We start from the raw sequence: 25468 nt of genomic DNA on the forward strand, positions 1-25468 counted from the left end.
TGGACACAAAATATCTTATTTATTGTCAATCTCTGCAAAGACACATTGAAGCAACAAAATATACATTTGTCAACCTTTTAGAATTTGTTTTATACATTAACAAATACAATGTGCTACCATAGCAATAAATTAAATGTACACTATTTACATTACAGAGGCGGTCCAGGGTCCATGAATCACCTCCCTGGGAAGGGAAAAGACAAAGTCATCATCACACAGATCATCGTTTCCAAGCCACACTTCTCTGGTTCTTTCACACAAGGGACTCTCTTCACACTCACACGGCAGCCCTCCCTGGCCTGGAGTGTGGAAGGGCCACGCCCTGGGCAGGGGAGAGCTGCCACCCATGCGGATGAGCAGAGATGACACAAAATCAGAAAGGACGGCATTTAAATTCCAGTCTTCCAGCCAAACACCCTCTCCCTAGGCTGGTAAGGCACAGGACAGCACCTCTGCCCCAATAGCCTCTCACTAGGCAGGGCTCATGTCCTTGGCGCTAGTGTGGGTCCTACAGGGGCACGTGGCCCAGCTGAAAGGAGGGAGACATGAGACTGGAGGGAGCAGCAAGGAACTGATGGCAAAACAGCTGTAAGAGCCAGGCAGGATGCCCCAGCTGGGCCCACCAGGCTGCAAGCACAGCCTTGGCAAACTGCTGACCTGCCCTGCCTCAGACAGCGGGGTAGCTGGGGCTGGGGGAGGAGCCGTGGGGCCCTTGCCAGCCACCGGTAGCCAGAAGATCTACTTGAACCCTGACCATTCCCCAACAACAGACCCGTCTCTGTTGACTCAGAATTGAATGAAGGTAGTGTTTAAGTTGGCACCTTAAACAGTCAGGGTAAGAAAGTGAAACGGGCTGTCATCCCTTGAGCCTGCATTTTTATTAGCCACCTTTGTTTAAAGATCAGGGAGTCTGAGTTTTCTTTGACCACTTTTCTTCTTAACTTAAGAAGGGAAAACCAAAGTCTGGGTAACTGCACCTTTGCCCTGGCCTCCACCCCCATTACAGACAGAAGAACTGACATCACCAAGGAACAGTCCCCTGGGATCTCTGTCCCACCTTGTTTTCTTTGCCTGAGCTGCATCCAAAACCCCAGGGCCCTCACTGAAAAATCCCAGAGAGGATCCCTCCTGATGAAAAGAACAGAGACTGAGGCTCACCAGCACCCTGGCCAACACCTCCCAGCCAGTGCTGAGGCACCAGCAAACTGGCTTCTCCAGAACTCAGGGTCCCGGGAAGTGCAGTCATTTGTTCCCCCAACCCCGTTGTTGGTGCCAAAGAAAGGGCCTGGGTTGTGGATTCTCATCCCAGCCTTGCCACTAGCTGGCTGTGTGACCCCAGCAAGTTGTTTTCCCTTCACTGGGGCTGAAGTTTCTCATCTGGAAGATGACGTGATTGGCTTAGATGTTAAAAAGGGGCCTGGAAGTCTTGGACATGGAGATGAGGCTAACAAGGCTGAACCACAGAATATTTTTTCCCCAAAACGCCACTTCCCATTCAGGAACATAGACAGAAACTCTAAGACCTTCCAGCTCAAGCTCTTTCTGCATCTGTTTTTCAGCATCGACTGAGCAGAGGCATAGGGGTGCCATACAGAGCCTGAAAAGAAGAGTTTCTTCTGTGAGGCAGGCTGTTCCCAGAGCCGGAGACGTATCCAGGCAACTCTTATCCTGGGGAACGTCTCACATCCCGGCAAGAGCACCATCAGGATGAGTCTAGTCTCAAGGACCAATGAGGCTTGAGCAACCTTGGAGCCCCAAGACTGGGGGCAGCAATTAAAGGAAAGACTTTTGGGGACAGAGCAGATACAAGAGGGGTGTGGAGGAAGCAGCCTCCAGGAACCCGAGGTGCCAGGCCCATGGTCTGGGGGGCGAGGGGAAACTGGCCTGTCCTTGCTCTCCCCCTCAGCCCTGGGACCTCAGGGGGGTCAGTCACGTACACTCTGGAAGCCACAGGATGAACCTTCTAAAGGTAGCAAGGCAGGACCCAGAGACATTTCAGATCCTGTCCAGAGTACCCCATTAGCAAATCTCAGGTCTATTTCTTGGGGGGCACACCTATGCCTCTCAGTTTCTCTGGACACACCCAGCCATCCTGACCACTGGCTCAGACGCAGGGGGACAAAGGCCTCCCAGGAAGTGGGGCTGCAGGAGGAGCAGTAGGGGAAGCTTGGTGCAAGGTTCCCAAGTAGGACAGAGTGGGGACGACCTGAAAACCCCAGAGGACTCCCAGACCACAACAAACACAGCACGGCACAACCACCAGGCAGCCGTGGATACCAGCTACCCAGAGAAGTGAGCCAGAACCTGGAATGGATTTTAAAGAAATGCAGTTTGACCTTTCAAGCTCCTTCAGAAGCCCAGCCTACAGAACGCTCCCAGAATCCGCCAGCCTCACTACAGCAGTGGGTGCTGCTATGGGGAATTTTAATAAAAGCTGAACAGACATTTGTTGACCTTCTAACTAGAATGCATCTTACCAGACTAGTACTTTAAGTAAACATATTTCCCAGATAGTATGAGGGGAGACGTCCACCCAGCCTGCAAATAGGATCCCACAAAGTCCATGTGAGTTGGGGACAAAGGATCAAGGTTTTGCTCTAATGGCAAAAGCAACGGGGAAATTGTCACATCAGTCAAATCGAGTGTAACATTTGTATGTCTTGACTTGGGAATGGGCCCAGCTCCCAATGCAAATAAAGCTTTTGGTTGGCAATCCTTGTCATCTGCTTATTAAAGCAGGAGCCCAACCTGTGTCACCCTGGGAGTCCAGTGTCACTGAGGCCCCACATGCACTTAAAGCTGTAGCACCTCAAGGGTCTGCTCTCTGTCTGACATGGAGGACATCACCTCTTAAACCCCACCACGGCCCGTCAGCAGAAATGACCCATCGCAATGCAGACTCAGATGGGTGAGAAGGGAGGAGGGGGCCACTTCTCAGAGAGCGAGCCAGCTCTGCCCAGCAAGGGTGGGCTCTGGCTGAGGGTGCAGGTGACAGGAGGTGTCTGAACTGTACCCAGCTGGGGCCAGGCTGCAGGAATCCCTTCAATGTGACAACTGCCTACAGACCTGTGGCTGGAAAGGGGAAGAGGAAGATTGGGGGGAGGCCTGATATGACCACAGGGCTTGGTAGCTGGAAAGAGCCCCCGGGCAGCACTGGGCCAGGCACGGAAACTGCAGAAGGACACGACCCTTCCCCTCACCTACATTCGACAGCACACGTAGCCTGACCAACCTGACCCGTCGTCCCCTGCCTGGTGTCTCGGGCTCCCACCTGAGCTGGGGGCTGAATGAACCATGCCTCCCACAAACCTCCACAACCAGCAGAGACCTGGAGCCCAGCCCAGCCCTCGGCCCTGAGGTTGTCCTCAGCTCAGGCCCCTGGTGCTCTGCTGCTCACTCTTCCTGGATCCCTTCCCACTCCTGGTGGCCCATGCCTTCGTGGGAAAAGCATCTGCTCAGAGACGGACGGCTTCTCCTGCAGCCGCCCCATCCAGAGCCTGCGGGAAATGAGGCTGCCCAGGAAGAGCGTGGTGCCCGCTCTCACATATGCCCAGCCGGGTCTCAGCTTCAACCGGCCGGGCAGCTCAAGACACATGGGCAGCAGGGATAGGAGTAGCCTGAGCCTGATGTCAGCAGATGGGTAAGACGCTCCCAGCACAGAAGCAAACAGATGTTTGGGAGCTCCAGACACATGGGAATGGCAGAACTGATCTCTTATCAGGATGCCCACGAGGATGGCTATAAACCTGGGGTCCTGGAAAAGTGCTCCTCCCTCCACCTCCACTAGATACATTCACTGCGGCTACAGCCTCCTGTCTGCTGTGTCCAGGGCTCTGTGCTGCCCCTCCCCGGGCGCCATGTCCTGCTGTCGGCCTCTGATGCCCACCTCACCTCCCTGCCTTTCCGGTCCCTGACTGAGTCCCTGGTGCCCAGATCCCCCCCAAACCACCGTGCCCAAATCATTCCCCTGCAGATAAAACAAGATGACAAATGACCCGGACACGCATCACATAGGGTGGTCAGGAGCAGGGGGAGCCTGGAGGAATGAGGCCTTGTCCAGAATGGGGAGGTGCTGGCAGGGATGGGCAAGGCTACCGGTAGCCAGGTGGGACACTAGGACAGACAGCTGATCTGGTGGGCAGGTGGCCAGTGGAGAAGCAGGCCCGTGATGGTCAGAGTAGTGGATGGCACCCCCAAACTGCTGGAATAGGAGCCTTCTCTGAGACAGAATCGGGGCTTCCCTGGAAAAGATAAGGAGAAGGGAGATGATGGCCGCACAGTGGGTAAAGGAAGGAGTGAGATACATGTGCCCATGGCCACAGCCCACTGAACATGCTTAAGACAGGAGGCTGCCAGATACAATGGTGCCGACTCTCTACAAACATTACTTTGGTGAACAAGGCATCCGAAGGACCTGACGGGAGTTGCAGTAAGTGTCAACATGCCCATTTTCATAGACCAGGTTTACATAACGGGCTCAGTTGTGCCTCTCCCCTTGATTCCAAATGTGCCTCATACCCCCTTGGTGGTGGAGAGTTGGACCCAGGCCCTGCTCTGCTGAAAACCTCACATGGCCCCAGCTGAGGCTGGGAGCAGGGGCCTCCCTGGGCTGGTCCTGCACAACATTTAGGGAACCAGGGCATCTCTGGATATGCAGGGAGGACGTCTCAGCCCAGAAACCTGGCCAAAGACACAGGGCAGGAGAGGCTGCCAAAACGGAGGAAAGAGAGCCAACTGAGAAAGTGGGGCCCTGGGCTACTGCCCTCTGCCTGCTGGAACAAGCTCCCAGGGGAAGGGAGACCGACTTGGTGAGTCTGGCGCAGTCTATCAGTCACCCCTTCCCATCCGCAGCTGAGGCCATCTGCCCTCTTCCCCATCCAGACCCGCGCCCCGTCATAGAGGCTCCAGGGAAGAGGTGACTGGCACTCCCCGAGGGTCAGGATCTCTCTGGCCATTCTCAGGGTATCAGGCCACCAAGTACCCTGATCTTAGTGACACACCTTCCTTCGTGGCCACAGCAGGACAAACACTCAACCTACCTCGGACAGGCGAAGGACTCCTCTTTCACATTAGTGACCCTGTTTCAAGAAAAATCCATGTGAGTGTTTTAAATAACAAGACAACATAATCCCCACCGACTGCAGCTTCCGCATATTCAGGGCTCAACTCTCCAGAGAGCCCAGGAAGGGACATGAGGGCCCAGGAGCCAACACTCCCCAACTCACATCTGCGTGTGTCCAAGGGTAGGGCTCTAACATAGGAGCTGTGGCAAAGGTTGGCTGGTGACCCACAGCATCGCCCCCAGACCTGACCAGAGCCTGCCTTCCCTTCCACCCACCCCAACCCCAGGCCTCCTCCGTGTGAGGTGTGGGGCGCCCTCTTCCTCCAACCCCAGGGAGGAGGAAGAGGGTGGAATGTGGGAGGTGTGACCCTTACCGCACTGGAGCTGGCATGGCTGAGCTTATCAAAGCGGAATTTCAGGTTTGACCTCGGGGAGTTTCTGCTTTTGACATCTAGGAAAAAGAAGAATGCCCTTGAGATGAGGGTAGGGCTGCAGATGTCGCAGGGGCTGCAGAGGGGAGGCCCTGGATAGGGAGGCCAGGAGAAGGTGGTCTCCTCTCCACTAGGCACTCTGGCTGACCTGCCCTGATTCCCAAGAGCCAACTCTTAAATTTTTAGAAATCTGTTATACACAGTCATTTAAAAAAATAGATAAGCTTACAATTGAATAAATTATATTCATCAAAGGTAATAAATTCTCAGAGTCATCGCTTCCTAGTTACTTACGACATCTCACTATTACCTATACTCCTAAGGTGACTTACATCCTTTATTTTATCTGACTGGTAGTTCTTCCCAACCCCACGTCACATATGTGTTGTGTCTCTAGTCACTGCACTGCGAAGGGCACATAAAACTGAGAAAATCCCTTTGCAGTATTTGAAAACTACTATCTGATTCAGCAAAGAAGCTGCTCACATCACTGACAAAATAATACCAATCCCCATTCATGTTGGAACTACACGTGTTCATCATCTGGAACCTTCCACTGCCTATATATAGATAAGAGGTCAGACAAATTTCAAGAAAAGCCTTTTGTGAGAACCAATGGGCTCTGTGGGATTTATAAGTAAAGAATATTAGATATTTTGTCATTATTTGTAAGTTGTGTGCTTCAGATCCTTTATATCAGTAAACACGTACATACGTGTGTGTGTGTATGTGTGTGTGATGAGAGCTAGGTGTTAAATATTTACCGGCTCTCCACTGGCAGGGGGGCCACTTGGCTTTCTGGCCTGGGGGTCTACAGCTCAGTGTACTCCACCTGGAGGCTGCTGACTTACTCTTGGAACTTAAATCACAGGGTTCCACTCAGTGCTATGAGTACCTCTTGGTGTGACCTTCCAGTCCCCCCTCAGGGCCCCAGGAAGCCCAGGTGTGAAATGACCAATGACCAGGGCACCTGAAATAATGGGAGACCAGGCCCTCCAGGCCGCCTCCCTCTCCTCAGCCCTGTCTCAACCCAGATGCAGCTGAACAGCCTAAAACTGAGGAGTTTCCAGATCTCCAGAAGCCCACCCTGTCCCTGAGGGTACCCAGCAGAACCCCTGAGGGGCTGGGGATGAGATGTGGCCCCTCAGGTTTACATACTCCATGGGGGCGGGGCGCGGGGGGTGGTGAGAGGGGTGGTAATAAGAACTCAGCAGGAGTCACAGACCTGTTGCACGTCCCCTTCTGCCCTGGGGGAACTTCAGCAAGTCATACTCTCAAACTCCTTATTTATTTTGATATTCATTTAACACCAAGGAGGAGCCAGGCTTGATTACAGATTCTTTCATTCACCCTTTCAATGTTTAATTAAGCCTTGTTAAAAAAAAATAATCATCAGGGAATTTGTATTACTACCCCACTTTACAGATGAGGAAACTGAGGCTCAGAGAGGTGTGAGCCTGCCAACCCTGCACCAGGATCAGAACCCAGCTCCACAGTTCCCCGGCCACAGGGGCTGCCCCACTAACACAGGGGCACATTTGCTTGTGAACAGTGATCCTCCTGTATTCCCAGCATTGCTGTCCTCTTTTGCCAACATTCCTTCACCATGAGAACCCCAGAAGCACTGTGGCTGAAACCACCTAGTTGGCCCACTGGCCCTTTCTGTGTTTCCATCATTTAGACTAGAGTTCCTCAACCTCAGCCTACTGACACTTTGGGCCACATAACTCTTCATTGTGGGGGCTGCCCTGTACCCTGTGCGATGTTTAGCAGCATCCCTTACCTGGGTCCAATAGATGCCAGCAGCACACTCACTTCCCATGAAAATCAAAAATTCCCCAGAAGTTGCCAAATGTGCCCTAGGGAACAATGCTGCCCCCAGTTGAGAACCACTAATTACACTATTGTTTTATTCTGTTATTGAACAAACACTTAGGTTAACAGTTTAGGTCTCTGATAAGCATAACTCATTCACTCTTCACCAACCACATGAGGTAGAAACTATTCCCCTCCTTCCATTTGTCACTTGGGGAAACTGAGGCACAGAGAGACTCAGGACCTTGCCCAATGGCACATCACTAGTAAGAGGAAGATCCAGGATTTGCACCCAGACTCTGCCCCACACCAGGCTGCCCTCCAGGGCAGGACCAAAGCTCTGATTTCCGGCACCCGCAGCGCCCCTGGTGTCTACCGCACACATCCGCTTGGATGTCCCTCGGGCTCCAACCCTTCACCCTCTCCCCAGAGCTGGCTCCTCCTTCTCTGCCCGACTGCAGGGATCACAGAACCCTGAAAAGCCCTGACTCTTTGCCTTCCCTGAGCTCCCACTACTGACCCCGGACCGCCCTTGAATCCATGCCTTCTCCCATTGCCCCAGACACCCCAGATCCATGGCCCCATCACCCCTCACCACCCATCATGATCTCCCTTCCTGCACCCACTCCCCAGCAATCCTTTTGCTCAGCCAAACACCTGCAGCTGCCAAAATGGTCTCTCTCCTCCAGATGACTCTTCTCTACTTAAGAATCTTCAAAGACTTAAGACTCTCCAATGGTTCACACTGCCGGCAGGATAATACAAAATCCTCACCAGGGTCCCACGGTGGCCCCAGTCAGTTGCTCTAATCACTGTCACACATCCCCTCCATGTACTGCAGACTCCCTGAACCATGTTCATGGTCTCCGGATCCCCAGGGCTCTCCACTGCTGTTCCATCCACCCGCATCACTCCCCCCACGCCTTATCCCTGTATTATCAGGATGGTCGCTGTGACCATGGGGCCCTGGGTCGGTGACAGGGCAGGGCAAGAGGTCAGGGGAAAGAGCCTCAGCTCTTGAATCACACAATCCCAACTCCTCCGGCAAATCACTGAGCTCTCAGCCTCAGTTTCCCCGTGAATAAGGAGGGGATAAGAACATAGGCCGAAGGATGATGAACAGATGTGGTGGGCTGGCACAGCTGAAGGCCCGAACACTTTGGAATGGAAACAGGCCAGTTCAGCATGCCTGGGACGCGTGTCCAACGAAGTGGTCAGGCCACCGCCCCGCCCCCACAGGCCACACTGCCCACAAGATACCACTGACCTGTGGGACTCCGGCTCATGATGATGGGGGTGGCAGCTGCCCCCAGGCTGGGACTCTCGCTGCTCGGGGAAGGGCTGTAGAGAAACACCTCCTGCTTGAAGGGCGAGGTTGTGGACGGCTGGCTGCTCTGGGGAGAGAGGCCGGGTGAGCGAGGCCAGCCCCACCCTCGGCAGGCCTGAGACAGGTCCCCCCAGAGGCCCAGGGCAGCCACTGCCTCCTTCTCCCCACATAGATCTGCTCTTTCCTTCTGCAGCCTCCAACCCTGGCTCCAGCCTCTCCCCCTGCCCCCAAGGAAGTGCCCTGACCCAGCCGCATAGACAGGGCTGACCCCTCTCCTCTCCAGCCCAAAACCCCAGGGCAGGGACACCATTCAGTCTGGCCTCTGACCCCTGCTGCTGCTCCCACAGGGAGACCACACCCCACCACACTGAACCGCTGCTCCCAGAGGGTGGGGATGGCTGCCCAGGCCCCTGGTTTCCATACTTCCTCTTTTATCTGCAGAGCCTGCATGGGGCTCTGCCCACAGTAGCTATTTTAATGCATGAAGCTGTGTCTGGCTGGGCCCAGAGTGCCTCTCCCTACTCCCCGGGGTTGGATAGGGCCACACCTACCCCACTGTCACACTCCTCCATGGCCTCGCCCTCCCCCGCTGTGCTGCTGAAGCTGCTGGTGCTGGAGGAGGAGCGGGAGATGTTGGCTCGGCCATTCTCCTTCAATTTTATGAAGGGTCTGCAGGGAACAGGAAGACAGGCAGGCCCTGGTCACACACCGAGACATGCCCCTGGCCCTGCCCAGGCCTTTCCTGGGACTAAGGGTAAGGCAGGCCTAGCAGACCTGAACTTGCCCACCAACAGTGTCCCCAGGCCCCTGCCAGTTGGCTTCTGTGTTCCAGAGAGTTCCCAAGGCAAGAGATGCTGGCTCTCAGCTTGCCTGAAGCAGAGCACACAACCCAAGGCCCCAGGCAGTTAAAGCCAGCCCCTCCCCACCCCCCACTCTCTTACTTCTCCTTGTTGGGGCAGATTTCTGGAGAGCTGGGATTGGATGAGGTCTCAGACTTTATCTCCTGAGAAGAGTGTCCGCCATCCGGGGTCTTGGGGTTGCTGGATGCACTGTCACTGAGGAGAGGAGGATGCATTAAACCACAAGTGGGCTCAGTGATTAAAGGATCAAAAAGACGACCATCAGGAACAGGTAACTATGATCTCATTTGAGTGTTGCTTTTAAAAAAAAAAAAAAAGAAAGAAAAAAGAAAAGAAAGAAAGGAGCAGTCTAGAAGCCCAGAGGAAGGTTTGGTGAACTCCACCTGGTAGAAGCAGGGAAGGCTTCCACCAGAGCGGACACTTGAGTAAGTATTGAAAAAGGAGGCAAAGAAAAGAATCCAAGAAACATCTCCAGTTTGGGTCAAAATGCGACAATTTCGGGGACTCCCATGCACAGACCAGCCAAATCTGCCTCGGTGGTTACAGAGCCGAGTGGGTGACAGGGGACGTGCAGGTGCCTGAAGTGGGGACCAGGGACAGAAGGAAGTCCTCCCCAAGGTCAGCATCTGGTGGCTGCAGCAGTGGCGGGAGCTGACGAACCCCACCCTGGACAGTTACCATCGTGTCCGGCTGTCCCCTTGGCCTTCAGATCCCGTATGCAGACGGGGGAAGAGCCCCGACCTCCGCTTGATGGGGCTCCGAGACTGGTTCTTCGCCGTTGCCGCCGCCACTGGAGGCTGCCGATGAAACCGCCAGAATGAGTGCTGACACCCCCAAGCCAGCTCCCCTTCCCCTCACCCACCTTTCTGGTTTACAAATAGCTCCTGCAACCCCCTAGCTGGCTTGGGGGAGATCCCAGAAGAGAGTGAGCCAGCCAGGAAGGTTGGGATCTCATAACTGGAGCTGAGACCCTGAGACTCAAGCCACCTGCAGCCTGTTGCCCTATGTCTTAAGCCGAACCTGGGACCCCAGGTAACAATCTACCAAGAACCAGAATTCTTGGCAGAACACAGGGTCAGGGCCACCCTAAGGAGAGTCTTGCATACTTAGAAGGACAGGGTGACTCAGGGGGTCACAGACTGAGAAACACAAAGCCGAGGGCCCTGGGAGAGACCCGGTCCGATCTCTGACTTTACTGATGAAGAAGCTGAGTGGAGGGGCGAGATTTGGCCAAGGTCACAGAGCAAATCACCAGCAGGGGAGCCCAGGGCTCCTGACTCTCCATCCACTGCTCACAAAGAAACAGGTCCAAGCTGGCATCACAATAAGACAGATTGAGAGCAGCAGCCCAGGCAGGGGGAGCCCACCAAGAACATGGCTCTGCTTCAGCCACACGACGGGGGACAACGGAGGGTGGGAGACTGAGGAGGGGGAGACAAGAGCCTACGGCCAATCTTTAGAGCCCCCCACCCCAGCCACTGACCGGCCCCAACTTCTGCCACCCACGTGCTAGGCAACCTTGGATGAGTGACAAAACCCTCTGGGCCTGTCTCTTCATCCACAGAATGAGGATAATTGCCCTGCCCTGCTCACTTCACAGAACTTCGCGGGGAACAAGATAATAGCTATGAAAATCTTTGGGAAATTAAATGAATGATGCAAGACCATTCATAATATTAATCATTAGTATCATGGTGAGCGTGTTCTGCTATGAAGTGGGGAGGGGAGGGGAGGGGAGGAGAGAAAAGAGAAAAAGAAAGGAAAGGAAAGGAAACCCTAGCCTACACAAATCCATAGTCACTTTGCTTTTTAAAAAGACTAAGTCTGTGGGTCCCTCTTTGGCCAGCCCCTGGTGTGAGCAGCCAGACTCAAACCCACAGACCTGCCAGGCTCTTTCCCTGGGAACTGTCTACACAGTGACCAAGAGCTAAGACTTTGGATCAGGGAGACCTGCATTTAAACCCCAGCTCTTCTGCTTGGTTGGGGGACCAGTAGCAAGTCACTTAACCCCTCTGGGCCCCCTTTTCCTCAAATGAAACACGGAGAACAAACACATGAGTACCTATCTAAGACGGCTGTCACAGGTCGGATGAGATAATGTGCATGAACGCCCTAGCTCAGTGCCCACTGTGCAGCAGTGGGGGCGGGCAGCTACCACTATCATTAATAATAACAAAGCGAGGACACTCCTTTCAAAGTCACGGGTCCCAGGCCCCGGGGCAGAGAAACTCGTCCCAGGACTATTTTGTAAGATTGGCCCTGAGGAGGAGGCCCAAGTGTTGAGGAAACTCGGAGAACAGGATGACAGGAGGGCCTCTAGTCTGGGCCAAGCCCAGGTGCTGCCTGGGAGGGAGGCGCCATTTCAGAGGGCCGGGCCTGGGCTCACCCCCGAAACAGCCTCAGTTTCCCTCTGTCATCTCTGCTCTGGTCGCCCGGCTGCAGCCTCTCCAGCTGAGGCCTGGGGGACCCTCCCAGGATCCACGCGCTGCCCCAGGGCCTGCAGCACTCACCGAGAAGGTGGTCTTGGTGACCTCCATGCTGTTATGGGAGATGCCCCCGCTGAGGCTGCCGGGGATGCCCCCGCTGTGCTGCTTCCTCTGGCTGCTCACCATGGTCTCCATGGAGTGGCTGCGCACACGGATGGCCCTCTGCAAGGACAGCAGGGGACAGTGGCCTGAGGGCCGGAGTCTGGCCCCTCCAGAGGACCGCACCTGCTTGATGGGGTCTGCAGACACGGCCCTTGGCAGATGCACACACATTCACACATACTCTGTCTCTCTCCCTCTGTGGCCCACACTATAATCACTACAGTTTGCAGGGAATTTTCACATATTTTGTCTCATGCTCTGAGCATGGGTGGCTCCTTGCAGGCAGAGGTGAGGGAGGACACTGGCCAGAGGGAGTCTGAGGGGTCAGGGCCCCAGCTCCCTGCAAGGTGGACAAAGGTCATTAGCCCCCATGTCCCAGGTAAGGAAAGTGAGGCTTGGGCAGCTCCCCAAACCCGGGTGACCCTGGTCTAGTTACCACCTCTCTAAGCTACAGCTTCCTCATCTGTAAAATGGGAATGATGTGTTTCATGCAGGATCATGTGGAAATTAAACACAGTCATGTGCCTGACCCCAAGTGGACTCTTTTTTTTTTTTTGCAGGAAGCTAAGTGTGCATCTATATTTAAAGACTAGTCTCCCTTCAGCCATAATCCCAAAGTGTGCTTTGTGCAACTTAGAATACATTCACCTTGCTGAACTGTGTAAGGAGCTCTCACTAATCCTCGCACTGAGCCTCCCTCACACTTAAGACATTGTCAAGACAAGCCCCCAGCCTGGGACAGCTGCTGGAGGGGGAGACGCCCGCTCAGACCGGGCAGAGGCACCGGGTCTCAGGGGGCACAGAACTGCTCAACCCACTTAGGGCCACCGAAGAGCAAAGGGCACATGGGCAAAGAGTGAAATGGTGGACGGTCAAGAGCTTGTCACAGCACATGCGTGGATGAGAAGAATGGCTAAAATCAAGACTGCTGAGCCCTCAGCGGGGATGGACCTGGGAGGTGATGACCGACCACTCCGTTGGGCGGGTCTGCAGGCCACACAGCCCTGGAACAGAACCCAGGGGCAGCAGTCCTAGTGAGGCGGCTCTCAGCTCGACCCGAGGGAGGACTTCCTGACAAGGGAGGTCCCAGAGGATCCCACCTACCACGAGAATGATGCTCCCTGGTTCTGGAGGCCTTAAGAGATGACCTGAGGCTCTAGGAAGGGAAGTTTCTCTCCAGTAACCCCCAAGCCCTCCCATCACTTCACTTTAATCATTCATTCGGTCACTCGATAATACGGCCAGGTGGCAATGCAGCTTAGCAGTCACAAGCACGGGGTGTCAGAGTCTGACTGCCAGGATTTATATCTGGGCTCTCTGTTCCACCACCCACTAGCTGGGTGCCCCTGGTAGGTCACGCAGCTTTTCTGAGACTTACCCGTGAAATGAGATGGAGGAGATCTAACCACAGGGCTAGGGTGAGCTTACGCAGAAAGTTCTTAGCAGAGGGCCCAGCACATGATAAGCACCTATAAATGTGGCTACTCTGATTGTTAATCATAAGCATTTGTTGTGTGCAGATACTTTGCGGGGGATTTCTGCAGCCTGGTGCTCCTCTCTGGCCACCAGGGGTCAGGTCAGACCAGTGCATCAACCATCACAGTCCCTCAGAGCCGGAGAAATTCACCTGACAACCCCCTGCTTGCTGTGGTCCTAGTTCCAATGACACTGGCCTCATCCTCCCTGGTCCTCCATCACCCCTTCTGCATGATGAGGTCAGAGAAGGGCAGGGCTAGTTCAGGGCTTCCTAAAACTCAGCTCACACGTGCTTTAGGTACATAGCATATGGGTACATCAAGTAACATCACTCTTTTTCATTTCATTGTGGACCAACTCAAACTTCCTCAAGAGCTGGTAATGGCTGAGAATGGCATTTGAGAACAACAGTCTAGAAATGGGTATTTTTCAAAGGCGAGTAATGTATACACTCCTTTATAAAGGAAACTCTCCTTGCAAGATTCCAAGAATATGTCCACAGACCCCCAACACCAGTGGGCCCCATGGGCAGCACTTGCAATATACCTACTTATTCCATAGAAATGTCTTTAAATTGTGAGTTTCATGGCAAAAATTTAGTCTCTATAATTAGAAATATGTATATATATATATATATATAATATGTATTTTTTTTTAGATTAGCACCTCCGTTTGAGAAGTGGGTCTAGATGTCCATTAACCAACTGTTCTGTTTCTCACAAGAGAAAAGCTTAAATGAAAGCCAGTGGGATTGAAGCAAGTTGTGAAGGAGAGTTAGTCTCAGTGGTGTGAGGTGCCAGGCAGCACAGCCCAGGGAAGTGACTGGTTGGCTCCTTAGGAGAGGGACAAGGGGTCACCGCCCTGGAGGCTGGGGGAAGAACAGTCTCAGGGGGCAAGGGGATAGACGGCAGAGATGGCTTTTAGCCCTGGGAATTCTCAACTGTGTTTCCCTGCTCCTGCGAGATGAGAACTTTGACAGGAATGAGATGAAACACGCAACTTTTCATCCTGGAGTCATTTCATGCCCCCTCCTTTCAAAAGAAATTGCCTGGAGGTCTAGGGGAGGAACTCCAAGGGAATGCCAATAATTCTGACACCACAGCACCCCCCCTAGTGACCCATGAAGAAATACCAAAGCTAGAGATGGTTTCCTGAGCTGGGTCAGACCGTGGCCTGGCTACAGGCACGGCCCACACATCAGAGTCCCCCAGGCCACTGGGCTCCATGCTGCTGTACCCGGCCTCTCCAGCTTGGGAGACAAGAGGGAATGAAGGAAGGGACAGGGCCAGAGAGCTTGTGTCCCCAGCGGGGCATTGCAAAAAAGCTGATCACAACTGGCAGAGCTCTGAAGTCTACAGCTGCTGGGCCATTTTATCCGTCAGGCACCATGGGCATGATGTCCACTGCCTGCCAGCTTTTCTAGGTTATAAAAATACTTGAAACCTGAAAAAAAATTAACTCCAAAATACAGAAAGAAATCTGCAAAGCTAAAAGCAACAGACACTTCATTACCTGTCTACAAAATAGAACAGGATGTTAGCTAGTCAGCTGCAGCTCAAGTCCGACACAAATTACACTGACTGCAGGATGTGGGAGGAGTTTGATGGGCTCACTATGATATGAGGCAAAGCCTATGAATTTACCAGGTCGCACATTCACCCCTCTCTCGGCTGGGCTAGCCAATCTGGCTCCCTCTTTCCGCCCTTTACTTCTCATCTCTTCTTGACCTCCCAATTTCTATTTCACCCTGGCTGCCACCTTCCATAAGGACTGAAAAAGAGGCCCCAGGAATCTGTCACCAGCCTAGGCGAGCAGCTCAGCTCCTACCCCTACCCCTGTGAGGCATCTCGGCAGCCAGCCCGCACTAGGGCCAGCAGAGCCCTGCCCTGCTCTGCAGTCCAGCCTAGCAGCAAGGGACGGACCCCAGGCTTGTCGGGGCTGGGCTATCGTGGGTGGAATCTTAGTTGAGTCAGGAACCAGGAGGTGGCATCACATAGCTGTTAAGACCACAGGCTTTGGAATCCGGCTGACCCGAATTCAACTCCCATGTCTGCTGGGTGACTTGGGACAAATTACTTTTGTCTCTTTCAGTCTTAGTTTCCTCACATGTAAAATCGCACCCATTGGTATTAAAACTGGGTATGAATTATTATACAAAAAGTATTGTGCCCATAACAACAGTCTTCCTTACGGGGCACAGAGGGCAGCTGTGAGGCTTTAGATGGGATGGTACATGTTAAGCTTTTACTTTCCGTGAAAACAATAATGACTACTTCTATGGAGCATTTCTGGTGTCCCAGCCATGTGCACGTTTCCCAGCATTATTTCAATGAGTTCTCCCATCAACTGCAGACTGAGGTTTTGTTGATCATCCCTGTGCTGCTAATAAGAAAACTGTAGCTCAGAAACTTTAAAGACCATGCCCAGGATTCTAATACATGCAGGTCTAACCCTAACCCCACACACACCGCCCCCAAAACGGTAGCTTTACAAATCATTCTGCAGTGGGCAATCCAGCAGAACATTGACCTAAAACCCAGAAAACCTGGCTTTGAAGCAAGGCTCTACCTCTCCTGTAGGTGTAACCGTTTTAAACAGCCTTCTAGCCTCTCTCAGCCAGTCCCCTTACGTGTAAGTGGAAATAACAAGGCCCAGGTTCTGCCAACGGGGCAGGATTACAGCCAGGCTCAAATCAGATGCTGGATGCAAGTGTTGGGTGGACCACCAATCCCTTGGCAAGCACATCGTGATGACCCTTCTTTACCCCGTCAGCTGAGTGTCTGTCCAAGCTCCCCTTGAATTCTTCCAGGGACAGGATGCTCACTTCTTATTCTAGTAGCTCATTCTGGTTAGAAAGATCCCCCCTTTGCAAAGTCCACAAGGACTTGCCTGTAACTCCATCCCGCCAGCCCTGGCCAGGACCTCCTCTGCCATGCCATCAAGAAGAACCCTCGCGGTCTCCCACACTGGAGGCTAAAGACCCCCACGGCTGTGTCCTTGCTCCTGCCATCCTGCCCTGGGCTCCCCCACCACAGGAAGAGGCAGATGAAAGCAGGCATGTTCTCGGTTTGCATGGGCTCCTCTCCTGCTACTAACTCCTTCCCTGTCCCTGCTTACCCGACTCCCAGGCTGGAGACGATCCAGATCAAAGGATGTGGAAGACACCAGAGACGCCAATGGCTGCTCTGACCACTCACACTTCCTGACGCCCCTGCCCTCTGCAAACACCTGCAATGCCCTGGCTGGTCCTGTCACCTTGGCTGGCACTTGGGCTCTGGGGTCAGGATCATGTGGACTTCGTCCTGTTAGTTTCTCTTGTTCACTCACTTTCCTTCCCCTGGCACTCTCCAGCCACCCTTGTGCTTGTACCTTGAAAGACTCCAGGAATCCCCCGTGGCCCCCATTCTCAAACTTGTCCTCTTCTGGGCCCAGTCCCAGCATGGCCTGCGTGTGGGCATGGAGTTCATCATGAAGGTTGTCCAGGAGGGCTGCCCGCGTCCGGTCCTGGAAGGGAGGAGGATGGGGGTAGTTAAGCTGTCATTGAGAGCATAGATGTGCTCCCCCGGGAGGCTCCAGACACCTGGCCCAAGGGCTGCAATTCTGGCCAACTGCATCCTGGTGACAGTGTGGACCAGGCTGGGCTCCACACTCACAAATGCTGCAGCTAACACTACAGCTCTGTGTCCGGCCCCCTGCTCTCTTCTCTCAGGGCCATCCCACCCTTCCATGGCTCTGCCCTGATGACTCCCAGCCCAGATTTCTGCTGCAGGCACCACCTGCATGTACCCAACTGCCCAAAGCTCCTCTCCATCCAGGTGTGCATCCAAGGTCATGTCTACAGCCTCCAGGGGGCGCCATTCACACAGACCAGGACCAGCCCTTTCAGCAACCTAGCCTTTGCCGGCGCCTCCAACAGCAGGTCCAGACAGAATTCAACTCCAGTGGTCCCATGTCAGCAAAGAGCCCAAGCCAAGGGCTCCCCACAATCCCACTTCCCCCAACTCTTATATACAAGAGTCCATCAAGTCTTCTCGACTCTGATCATTTCCTGTGCCCAGTGGAAGCAAGCTGCCACTGTGTCTCTTGGACTTCTATAATAGCTTCTAGCTGGCCCCCTTCCTGCCCTCTTGCCTTCAGTCTACCCGCCACCTCTACCACCTCCTCCTGTACTTTATTAGGGCCTTATCACCTCTAGCTCAGAGCCTTTCCTGATCTGACCCAACCAGCATCTGCAGCTGGTCCTCCCACCATTCCATCCCCCTCATGAATCCAACCCTCTGGAGCTCCCTCACGAAGTCATGCTCTGAATCTGCCTGGCCTTCGTTCATGCTGTTTCCATGCCTGGAATAACCCTCCCCAATCTTTCCTCCTGGCAAAAATCTCACTAGATATCCAGATTTGGCAGCTCAAAGGCCACCTCCTCTAAAAAGCCTTCCCTGAACACACCTTCCATTTCTCACAGGCAGAAGCAGCCACTACCCTGAGCCACAGCCCCTGCTGGCCTCCGTCATAGTCCAGGGCACTCTATCATACCTGTCTCCACCAGCCTGTGAGCTCTGTAGGGTCAGAAACTGTCTCACTTATCCCAGTATCCCAGGGAACAGAACAGAGCACAGTACACAGTAGGTGCTCAATAAATGATCGGCAAATGGTTGACTAGACCTAAAGTTTGGATGGAGTTCCCACAAGAAAGAGCTCCACATCAACACAATGCTGAAGGCTTAAAGGGGCAAAGATGGTGCTTCCCCACCTTAAACAGCTCCCAAGAATAGACCCCTGAGAAAGACTGGCCCAGCGGGCAGGATGAAGACCAGAAACCTCGTGCTCACCTCCAGCTTCGCAAACTTGTCTGACTTGCAGCAAGCGTTCTCCGCGTTGGTGAGCTTGGTGAGCAGAAACTCCCTGAACTCTGGGCCCTGGAACAGACAAGACACTCCACCCTCAGCTGCTGCCAAAGGGCTTTAACCACAGTAAGAGGTGGGCAGTTCAGGGGATCTGGGGGGATGGTCTACTTCTGACACTGCATCGTTTCTAGCCCAGCCCAAGCCCACTTGCTAAGATGCCAACATGGAAACCAGCTCCCCTGGTGCTGGCAAATCCACCTTCCACACCCACCATAGCACTTCCATGAGTGGAGGCCTCTTGTGCCCAAGGCTCCTGGGACTGGCGTACAGCATAAAACCCTCCTTTGAGCAGAAAGACAACCCCAGTGTCAAGCACCCTGACAAGAGGCCTTGTGCTGGGCCAGGCTGGCCACACAAGGAGAGGTGGAGACAGACACCAAGTAAAGGAGGGTCTCAAGATCCCCCCTGCAACCACTGCCACTCAGGTGTGGCAACCTGGAATCTCAGACATGAGAGAAGCAGAAGGAGAGTTTCTTACCTTCTGGAAAACAGGGGGGCTGGGCAGAGGTGGGCCGAAGGCAGGCACATCTTCCCTGGCGGTGACCGCGACCTGAAACACAGAGGCTCGGTGTGGGCCAGCAGGAGGGAGACACAAGCTGAGGATGACGAGCATTTCGAGCCCTGGCCCTGGGGGAGCCCCCTTCCCCCTCCTCCCCTTCCCAGAATACAAAGAAAGCGCCCCCTGGGCCAGCGCCAGTGAACCCAAGTCACTGTTCCTAGAAGTGGGGCTGGACTGCGCAGAGCCATCCACAAGCCCTCGTTTGCATTCCTGGAGGCGGGAAGCAAGTTTGGCAAGATGACTGGGTGGGGCTGAGGAGCAGCCTGGAACCCTAATTCTGATGCAGTACAAGAGCCCAGGAAATGCTATCTCATCACCTCATTCGACGAGATGCTAATCCTACAGAGAAGGCGCAGGGACAATGATCAGCCCTGTACTCCTAATGACCATACAGACGCCCAGAGCCATGGAGGCATCCCTCAAAAGAAACACAGGAGATTAGCCCCAGAGATTCGCAGACGATCCAGAGCTCTCTAACCTTGCTCGGGGGTTCTCTCCCACAACACTGACTCCCAAGACTGGCCATATATCAGAATCACTTCAAGTGTTTAAAAATAAATAGTGATTTCATGGGCTCCACCCTAAACCTACTGAATCAGCAGCTCTGGGGTGGAGTCAGGACTCTGCAACTGTTTGAAGCTCCTGAGAGCATCTGTGCAGTCAGTAGACTGGTGTTTGGGAGCCCCGGCCCCACACGCGGGGTCGGTCTGGGTGAGGCTTGAACCCACAGAGCACCAGGGCCCTGGGTGGGAACTGGGGGCGAGGGGACATGCAGGTGCTCTGCATGGGCATGCAGGCTCGGGGTGGGGTGTGCACCTCTGGCCAGCCTGGTGAGGCAGGAACTAATGGAGAGAGGGCACCAAGGTGTTCTTCATGAGGTCTCCCAGGCTCAGGACAGGTCCCGCACCTCCAACTCCCCTCTCTGCCTAGAGATGCCCTGGTTTCACCTGTTCTCAGCCCATGAGGCTGCAGGCCTCTCTGGAGACTCTGCCCTCTCCCTTCCCCGGGTGGCTGCTGGCGTAAGCCCAGCCCTGGCACACCGCCAGCCTCCCGGGCCCATGAAGTAGGGCAGATGCAGAGAGTCTGCCAGACCGGGTGTGCGGGCAGCTCGGAGCCGGGCCGGAAGGGCCCTGCCAGGATCTGGAAGGGAGGGGAGCGGGAGAGGGCTGGTCAGTACAGCTTTCTCTCCCCCAGCCCAAGGCTGTCCACACAGCCCACACTATGGTGCCCAGAGACGGGAAAAGGCGTGTATTTGGCTGATGTGATTCCTGGCTGCTTCCAGCTGCCAAACTGTGCCCCTCCACCAGTCACTATGCACCCCGGGCACAAGTCAAGAGTTCCACCCACAGAGCCAAAGTCAGGAGGAGGGGACAGCCATGGAAAGGCTGCTGACTGGGACGAGGCCAAGTTCAGCTCCCTCCTCTTCCCACCCCGACGCCCCCTCCTCAGGCTTGCACTAGAGTGTTCTGTGCTGGCTGGGTGAGTGGCTTCGATATGCTCTGAAATCGGCCTGAGTCTCCCAGCCGGACGAGCCCACAAGCCCACCGCCCCGCAGCAGCCAGGTCAGAAAGGCCGCGGATGGGATCCTCCCTTTGCTGGCCGTTCTCTAACCCCACACGCTCCCTCCCGTCCGAATGCCTGGGCCTTTGTGGTTCCCTCCTCTTGCGGACGGTTGGGTTGCTGGGCTGAAAGCAGAAGCTGCCTGAACACAACCTCACCTTGCTATTTTCTAAATCCAGCCAGGGCCTCCCTGCAGGGGCTGGGAAGGAGAGAAGCAGCAGGTGACTCAGGGGAAGAGGCTCTTCAAGACCGGAAAGCGGGAGGAGGCACAGGTGTGGGAGCAAGAATGATGCAGCAGAAGTGGGGGTGCCTCCAAGGACTCCACACTTGATAAGATCCCCACACCTGCCCAAGGGTGGCCTGGAAGTCCTGGAGGACCACGAGGTTGCTCAAGCAACAGATCAGTAGTGAGGGGAAGGGGGCACACAGCCAGGAGCCGGTCCCCTGGTCACTTTTGCAGGACTTCAGGAGTTGGGGCAGGGTGAGCTCAGACAGGGAGGGGATGGCATCCTGGTGAAGGCTCAGCTGGAATTTCCTTCGAGTCTGGCAGGATGGGGATGAAATGTGTGTCTGAAACATGATTTGATGTGATGTCTCATGCACACCCCAGATGGTGGGTCCAAGTTCCCACCTGCTGTGACGGCTCCATGAGGAAGGCCACAGTCAGACCCGGACAGGACTCTGGCTCCACTGTTTCCAGGCTCTGTGGCCTCAGGTCTTAAGAAACTTAAGCTCTCAGCCTCAATCCCCCCCACCTCCCGCCACCATAAAATGGGGCTAACAGGAGGCCTATCTGACCAGAGAGTTATGAGAATTTAAGAAGACTGCTTTTAAGGGCCTGGCACAGTGCCTAGCACAAAGTGAACACCCAGTGAGGAGTAATCATTGTCACTTGGTGCTTTTTTATTTTCCCTGCTGACCTGCGCCTAATAAAGGATGAAATACTACAGAGTTCCCCCAAACCACTTCCTAATCCACCATACACACACACACACACACACACACACACACACACTCCTCTTACTCAGCTCCACCTCCTTCCTCTCCACAGCATGTCAGGGCTGGAAGGAGCTCAGTAGTTGTCTACTCCAACTTCCTCATTTCATACAGATGGAAACAGAAGCTCAGAGAGGGAAGGAACTGGCCCAAGGTCACACAGCAGTCAGAGGCAGGGCCAGGACCAGAACCCCAGGCTCCCAAGCCTCTCTGAGGCTCTTTCCTGTACATTCCCACCCCTGTCCTGCCCCCTTCTCTTTCCTGTTGTTTGTCCTCCCCGGTGGGGGCCTCCTGGGACACTGCTCAGTCCCTGGGGAACTCTCACCCTCCTTTGCCATAAGCCCTAAGCCTGCAGGGGTCAGCTGAGGTCCACGTTACCTGTACCCCCTGAGGGATCTAACCAGGTCCTCCTCAGTCTGCCCATCACTGGATGATGGACAGAGCTTTGTGGGGCACCTAAGAAAGCTGATCTCCCTCCCTGTCCTCTGCTCTGACCCACAGGTTCTGCCTTCCAGCTTGGATGTCTGCCTGGCTGGTAGAGTCCAAGGTCCCACATCCCACGGGCAGCCCCGCTCTCCCCGTGAGCTCTGCTTCTCACCTCTCTGAGGGCAGTGCTTCTCCCCGGACCAGAGGCTGTGGCTGGGGAGACTTGGTAAAGACTTCTAGCATCTGTGCTGGGGGTGGGGTGGTGCTTCTCTGATTTTTCTCTATTTTCCTAACTCTACTAAAGTTCTTGGGAAAGGGAAGAAGCCAGTTAGCTGGACTCCATTTCCTATCAGGAACTTAAACACTAAACGTCCACAGGAGGCCTCATTCTGCCAGCAGAGGCCCAGCAGACGAGCTGCACGCACGTCTGAGACTGCCTGGCAGGGCCTGGGAGCCCTCCTATCACACAGCTCTATTCTGAGCATCCTTCTCTGTTGCGCTCTCCCTCCAAGAGCTGTTAAATGAACCAGGTGGCTGGCTGAGTGGCCCAATGGCTAACCTGTGCTCACAGCCTCTTCTGCCCCTTCCCTGAAGCTGGTTCTGTACGTCACTTCCACGTGCCTGCACAGTAGGCACTGAATGAGTACGCTTGCTTCCACCAATGAAGTAATTAGGCAGCTTTTTGACGAGCATGCCCATGTGGGTCAAAGCCTTCAAGGAAATACCCAAACTATGGGTTCTCCAACTTTTCAGCTAAAACTGCTCAGTGACAGAAGAGCGTGAACACGGGCCTGTAAAGGAATCAGTTCTCCTCCATAGGACAGAGTGTGGGATTTCTTCTGTGTTTGGAAGCCTCCTATTTGGTTTTCAAGTGGATGTGACTTTTGCACTTAACATACCTGGATTTGTACTGATAAAACAATCATGTAACGATTATAGAACATCGTTTTTCTTTCCCAGAGTAGTCAAACCGAATTAATACTTTGTAAAGACAGCCATGAAGTGCTATGGCCTCCTGAACCCCAGAACCAGCACTGGCCTAAGTTAATACACAGGAAGCCTGGCAGGCCTCAGGGTTTCCCAAGAGCTCCTTTTCGCTCTCCCTGACAATGCTGGCTGCTAACACCGGGGGGAGCAGGGAGTTCTGAGAATTTGGGCTACGGCCTCCCTCCCCGGGAGACACAAAGCAGCACATGAACTCCACAGTCTGTACCTATCTACCAAGGGTTCAAAGACTATCTAACATCCACTTTAAAACCCCTGCCTCAGTCTATCTCCCTTGGGTCCCCTGCCCCCTACCACCACTGTGCAACAGAGAAACTGTGGCCCAAGAGTTTGGAATTGTTTCTGACGGAGAAGAGAAGGCGAGGGTTAATGACACAGTCATCAGGAGGGGCAGGGTGAGGCCCCGAAGCGCATCTGCATCAGTGAGGCGTCTGAGAAAGTCCATTCGTGGGTCAGGAGCTGAGACCCAGGTGCTCACAAGCCCACCCCACCCCAGCCTCCAGGAGTCTTCAAATGAAGATGGCTCATTTGCCCAGAACAGCTAAACCAGAGGGCCCCCCCAGGGGCCAGGGTCTACCAGGACCCTTGCTCTCCACTTCTCATCATGAACATTTCTCCTTTTCCTGTCTTCCTTTGTCTGTTACCGCCTTTCTTCCTCTCCCCTATCCTGAGAGTCCTCTCCACTTTCTCTTTTTTTCTCTCCTGTGGCTCTGCCTTACCCTAACAAACAGCATTACCCGCTTCCAAATAGGGACAAGGGAGGCTTCTCAACCCTTGAGTTAGAGGCTGTCCCATCTGGAGGCAGCAAAACGGACCAAGGAACCTCAGAAGGTGCTCTCCAGGAGCCTAGCTTCCAAATCCCAGAAACCCAAGAACTCGTGGGAAATCTATCACGTGTTAGAGACCGGTCTGAGGAGCCACTGAGAAGTGGTGTTCCTTGACGTCACTGATTCCGTAAAGTGTGGTGAGATACCTGGGCCCCCCGCTTCCTCCAACTAGATCTTCTCCTTACCTTGTAGGATGGGCTCTCCGTGCCCAGGTTCTCAGCTTGCACGACAATGTAGGCATGTAAGAAGTTGGACGCAATCATATCTGGGACAAACGGTGTGTTTTCTTCTTGGAAGATGATGGCCACAATGTCATTCCCAATGTGTCTCTTTCTCTGGAGCTAAACAAAAAGTGTTCCATTGTTATAAGCCAGTTAGAAACATCCTGAAAACAGAATAGGTCCATACAGGAAATTCTTCATTTTTCTATCTTTATACATAAGCCCTGGAACACTGAGACCTCTCTCTCCAGGGTGCTTTTTCTTTCAATCTTTAGAAGCCACTAAAAAGGAAAAAAATGAGGAAGATGCCTAAGTTGCTAGGAAGAGGCTAGCAAGCCTTACTGAGCTCTGCAGCATGTAGAGAGCCCTGACTCAGGACTTGGGATATTGTTAAAAGGTAATGCCAGGTTTTACCCTGGGAGAGCCTGAATTGGATCAGGGAGAGACATAAACACAGGTGGAGCCACTGGAGAACACTAACAAAGCCACCAGGCAGCAAATGCTTAATCTGCCACTGCCTACGTAGTGCCTGACAATATGGGAGTAAAGAGGGCAAAATCAGAGGCCTGGCAGTAACCTGAGAAGGCTTCCTGGAAGAGGAGATTGGGTGAGGGGGGAGCACTTGATGGACATGTGGATGAGCAGGGTGGAGAGGGCAGATTATCCTATACCAGAAGGGAGAAGAACCATACTTAGAGAAATATGGACACCCTGGCTTGGTGGAGGTCATGGGGGGAGACAGAAATCCAACCCCAAATCAGCTTCCCACGCTCGGCCAGGTGCTGTCACAGGCGATTCCAATCACCAAGCACCTACTGTGTGTCAGGAACCATGCTGGGCTGTTCACACGCATGATTTCAAATGTTAAGGCCCTCCTGGACACCAAATCCTGGCTTGGTGCTTACCTACACATTTGTTCCTTTATTAAGCACCTACTGCATGCAAGCCTGATGTTTCACATGGGGTTTCCCACTTACTGAGAACCTACTATATACTGAGCCCCATGCCAGGCACTTTTATAAACTGTCTCACTTATTCCACACACATCATCTCATTTCTTAGCAAAAGAAAATGAATATTTATTCAGTCCTTGCTGAGAGCCAAGCTCTGCACACGTCCCACTTAAGAGGTGACACTGAGAGTGAGCCAGGCAGAGAACAGCCCTCAGCCTCAGGCTGGGGCAGGGGGTGAGGGTGCCGTGAGGGAGCAGAGACTGAAGGTGAAACGCTGAGAGAAAACCTACTTTGGAAACAAAAGGAATCCTGCTTCTATTTGTTTCTGGAACATTCAGTAGTTATTTTAGAGCCAAATTACAGTCTCATTTGCCAATTTCCTTTTTTCCTAAGAAGCCAGGCACTATGTTTACAATATGACATCTGTGCTCCCTCCCAGTTCTCTGCTCAGAAATAAA

At 53.7% G+C, this 25468-nt stretch overlaps 1 protein-coding gene across 6 annotated transcripts in view; it reads right to left on the reverse strand.

The window, feature by feature from the left end:
- Positions 1 to 25468, reverse strand: part of RAP1GAP2 (RAP1 GTPase activating protein 2) — a 176889-nt gene continuing 151421 nt past the window's right edge. For all 6 annotated transcript variants that reach the window (XM_010986413.3, XM_010986412.3, XM_031468559.2 and 3 more), the window contains 12 exons: positions 24022 to 24177; positions 18942 to 19013; positions 18389 to 18475; positions 16929 to 17063; positions 12006 to 12143; positions 10174 to 10292; positions 9577 to 9690; positions 9187 to 9304; positions 8576 to 8702; positions 5437 to 5513; positions 5040 to 5078; positions 1 to 4241 (listed from right to left, as the gene is read on the reverse strand). In XM_010986413.3, the coding sequence (XP_010984715.2) occupies positions 5070 to 5078; positions 5437 to 5513; positions 8576 to 8702; positions 9187 to 9304; positions 9577 to 9690; positions 10174 to 10292; positions 12006 to 12143; positions 16929 to 17063; positions 18389 to 18475; positions 18942 to 19013; positions 24022 to 24177 (1152 nt within the window). In that variant the 3' untranslated portion in view covers positions 1 to 4241; positions 5040 to 5069. The remainder of the gene's footprint in view (positions 4242 to 5039; positions 5079 to 5436; positions 5514 to 8575; positions 8703 to 9186; positions 9305 to 9576; positions 9691 to 10173; positions 10293 to 12005; positions 12144 to 16928; positions 17064 to 18388; positions 18476 to 18941; positions 19014 to 24021; positions 24178 to 25468) is intronic.

The sequence above is a fragment of the Camelus dromedarius genome, chromosome 16, assembly GCF_036321535.1.
Source record: "Camelus dromedarius isolate mCamDro1 chromosome 16, mCamDro1.pat, whole genome shotgun sequence".
NCBI lineage: Eukaryota > Metazoa > Chordata > Mammalia > Artiodactyla > Camelidae > Camelus > Camelus dromedarius.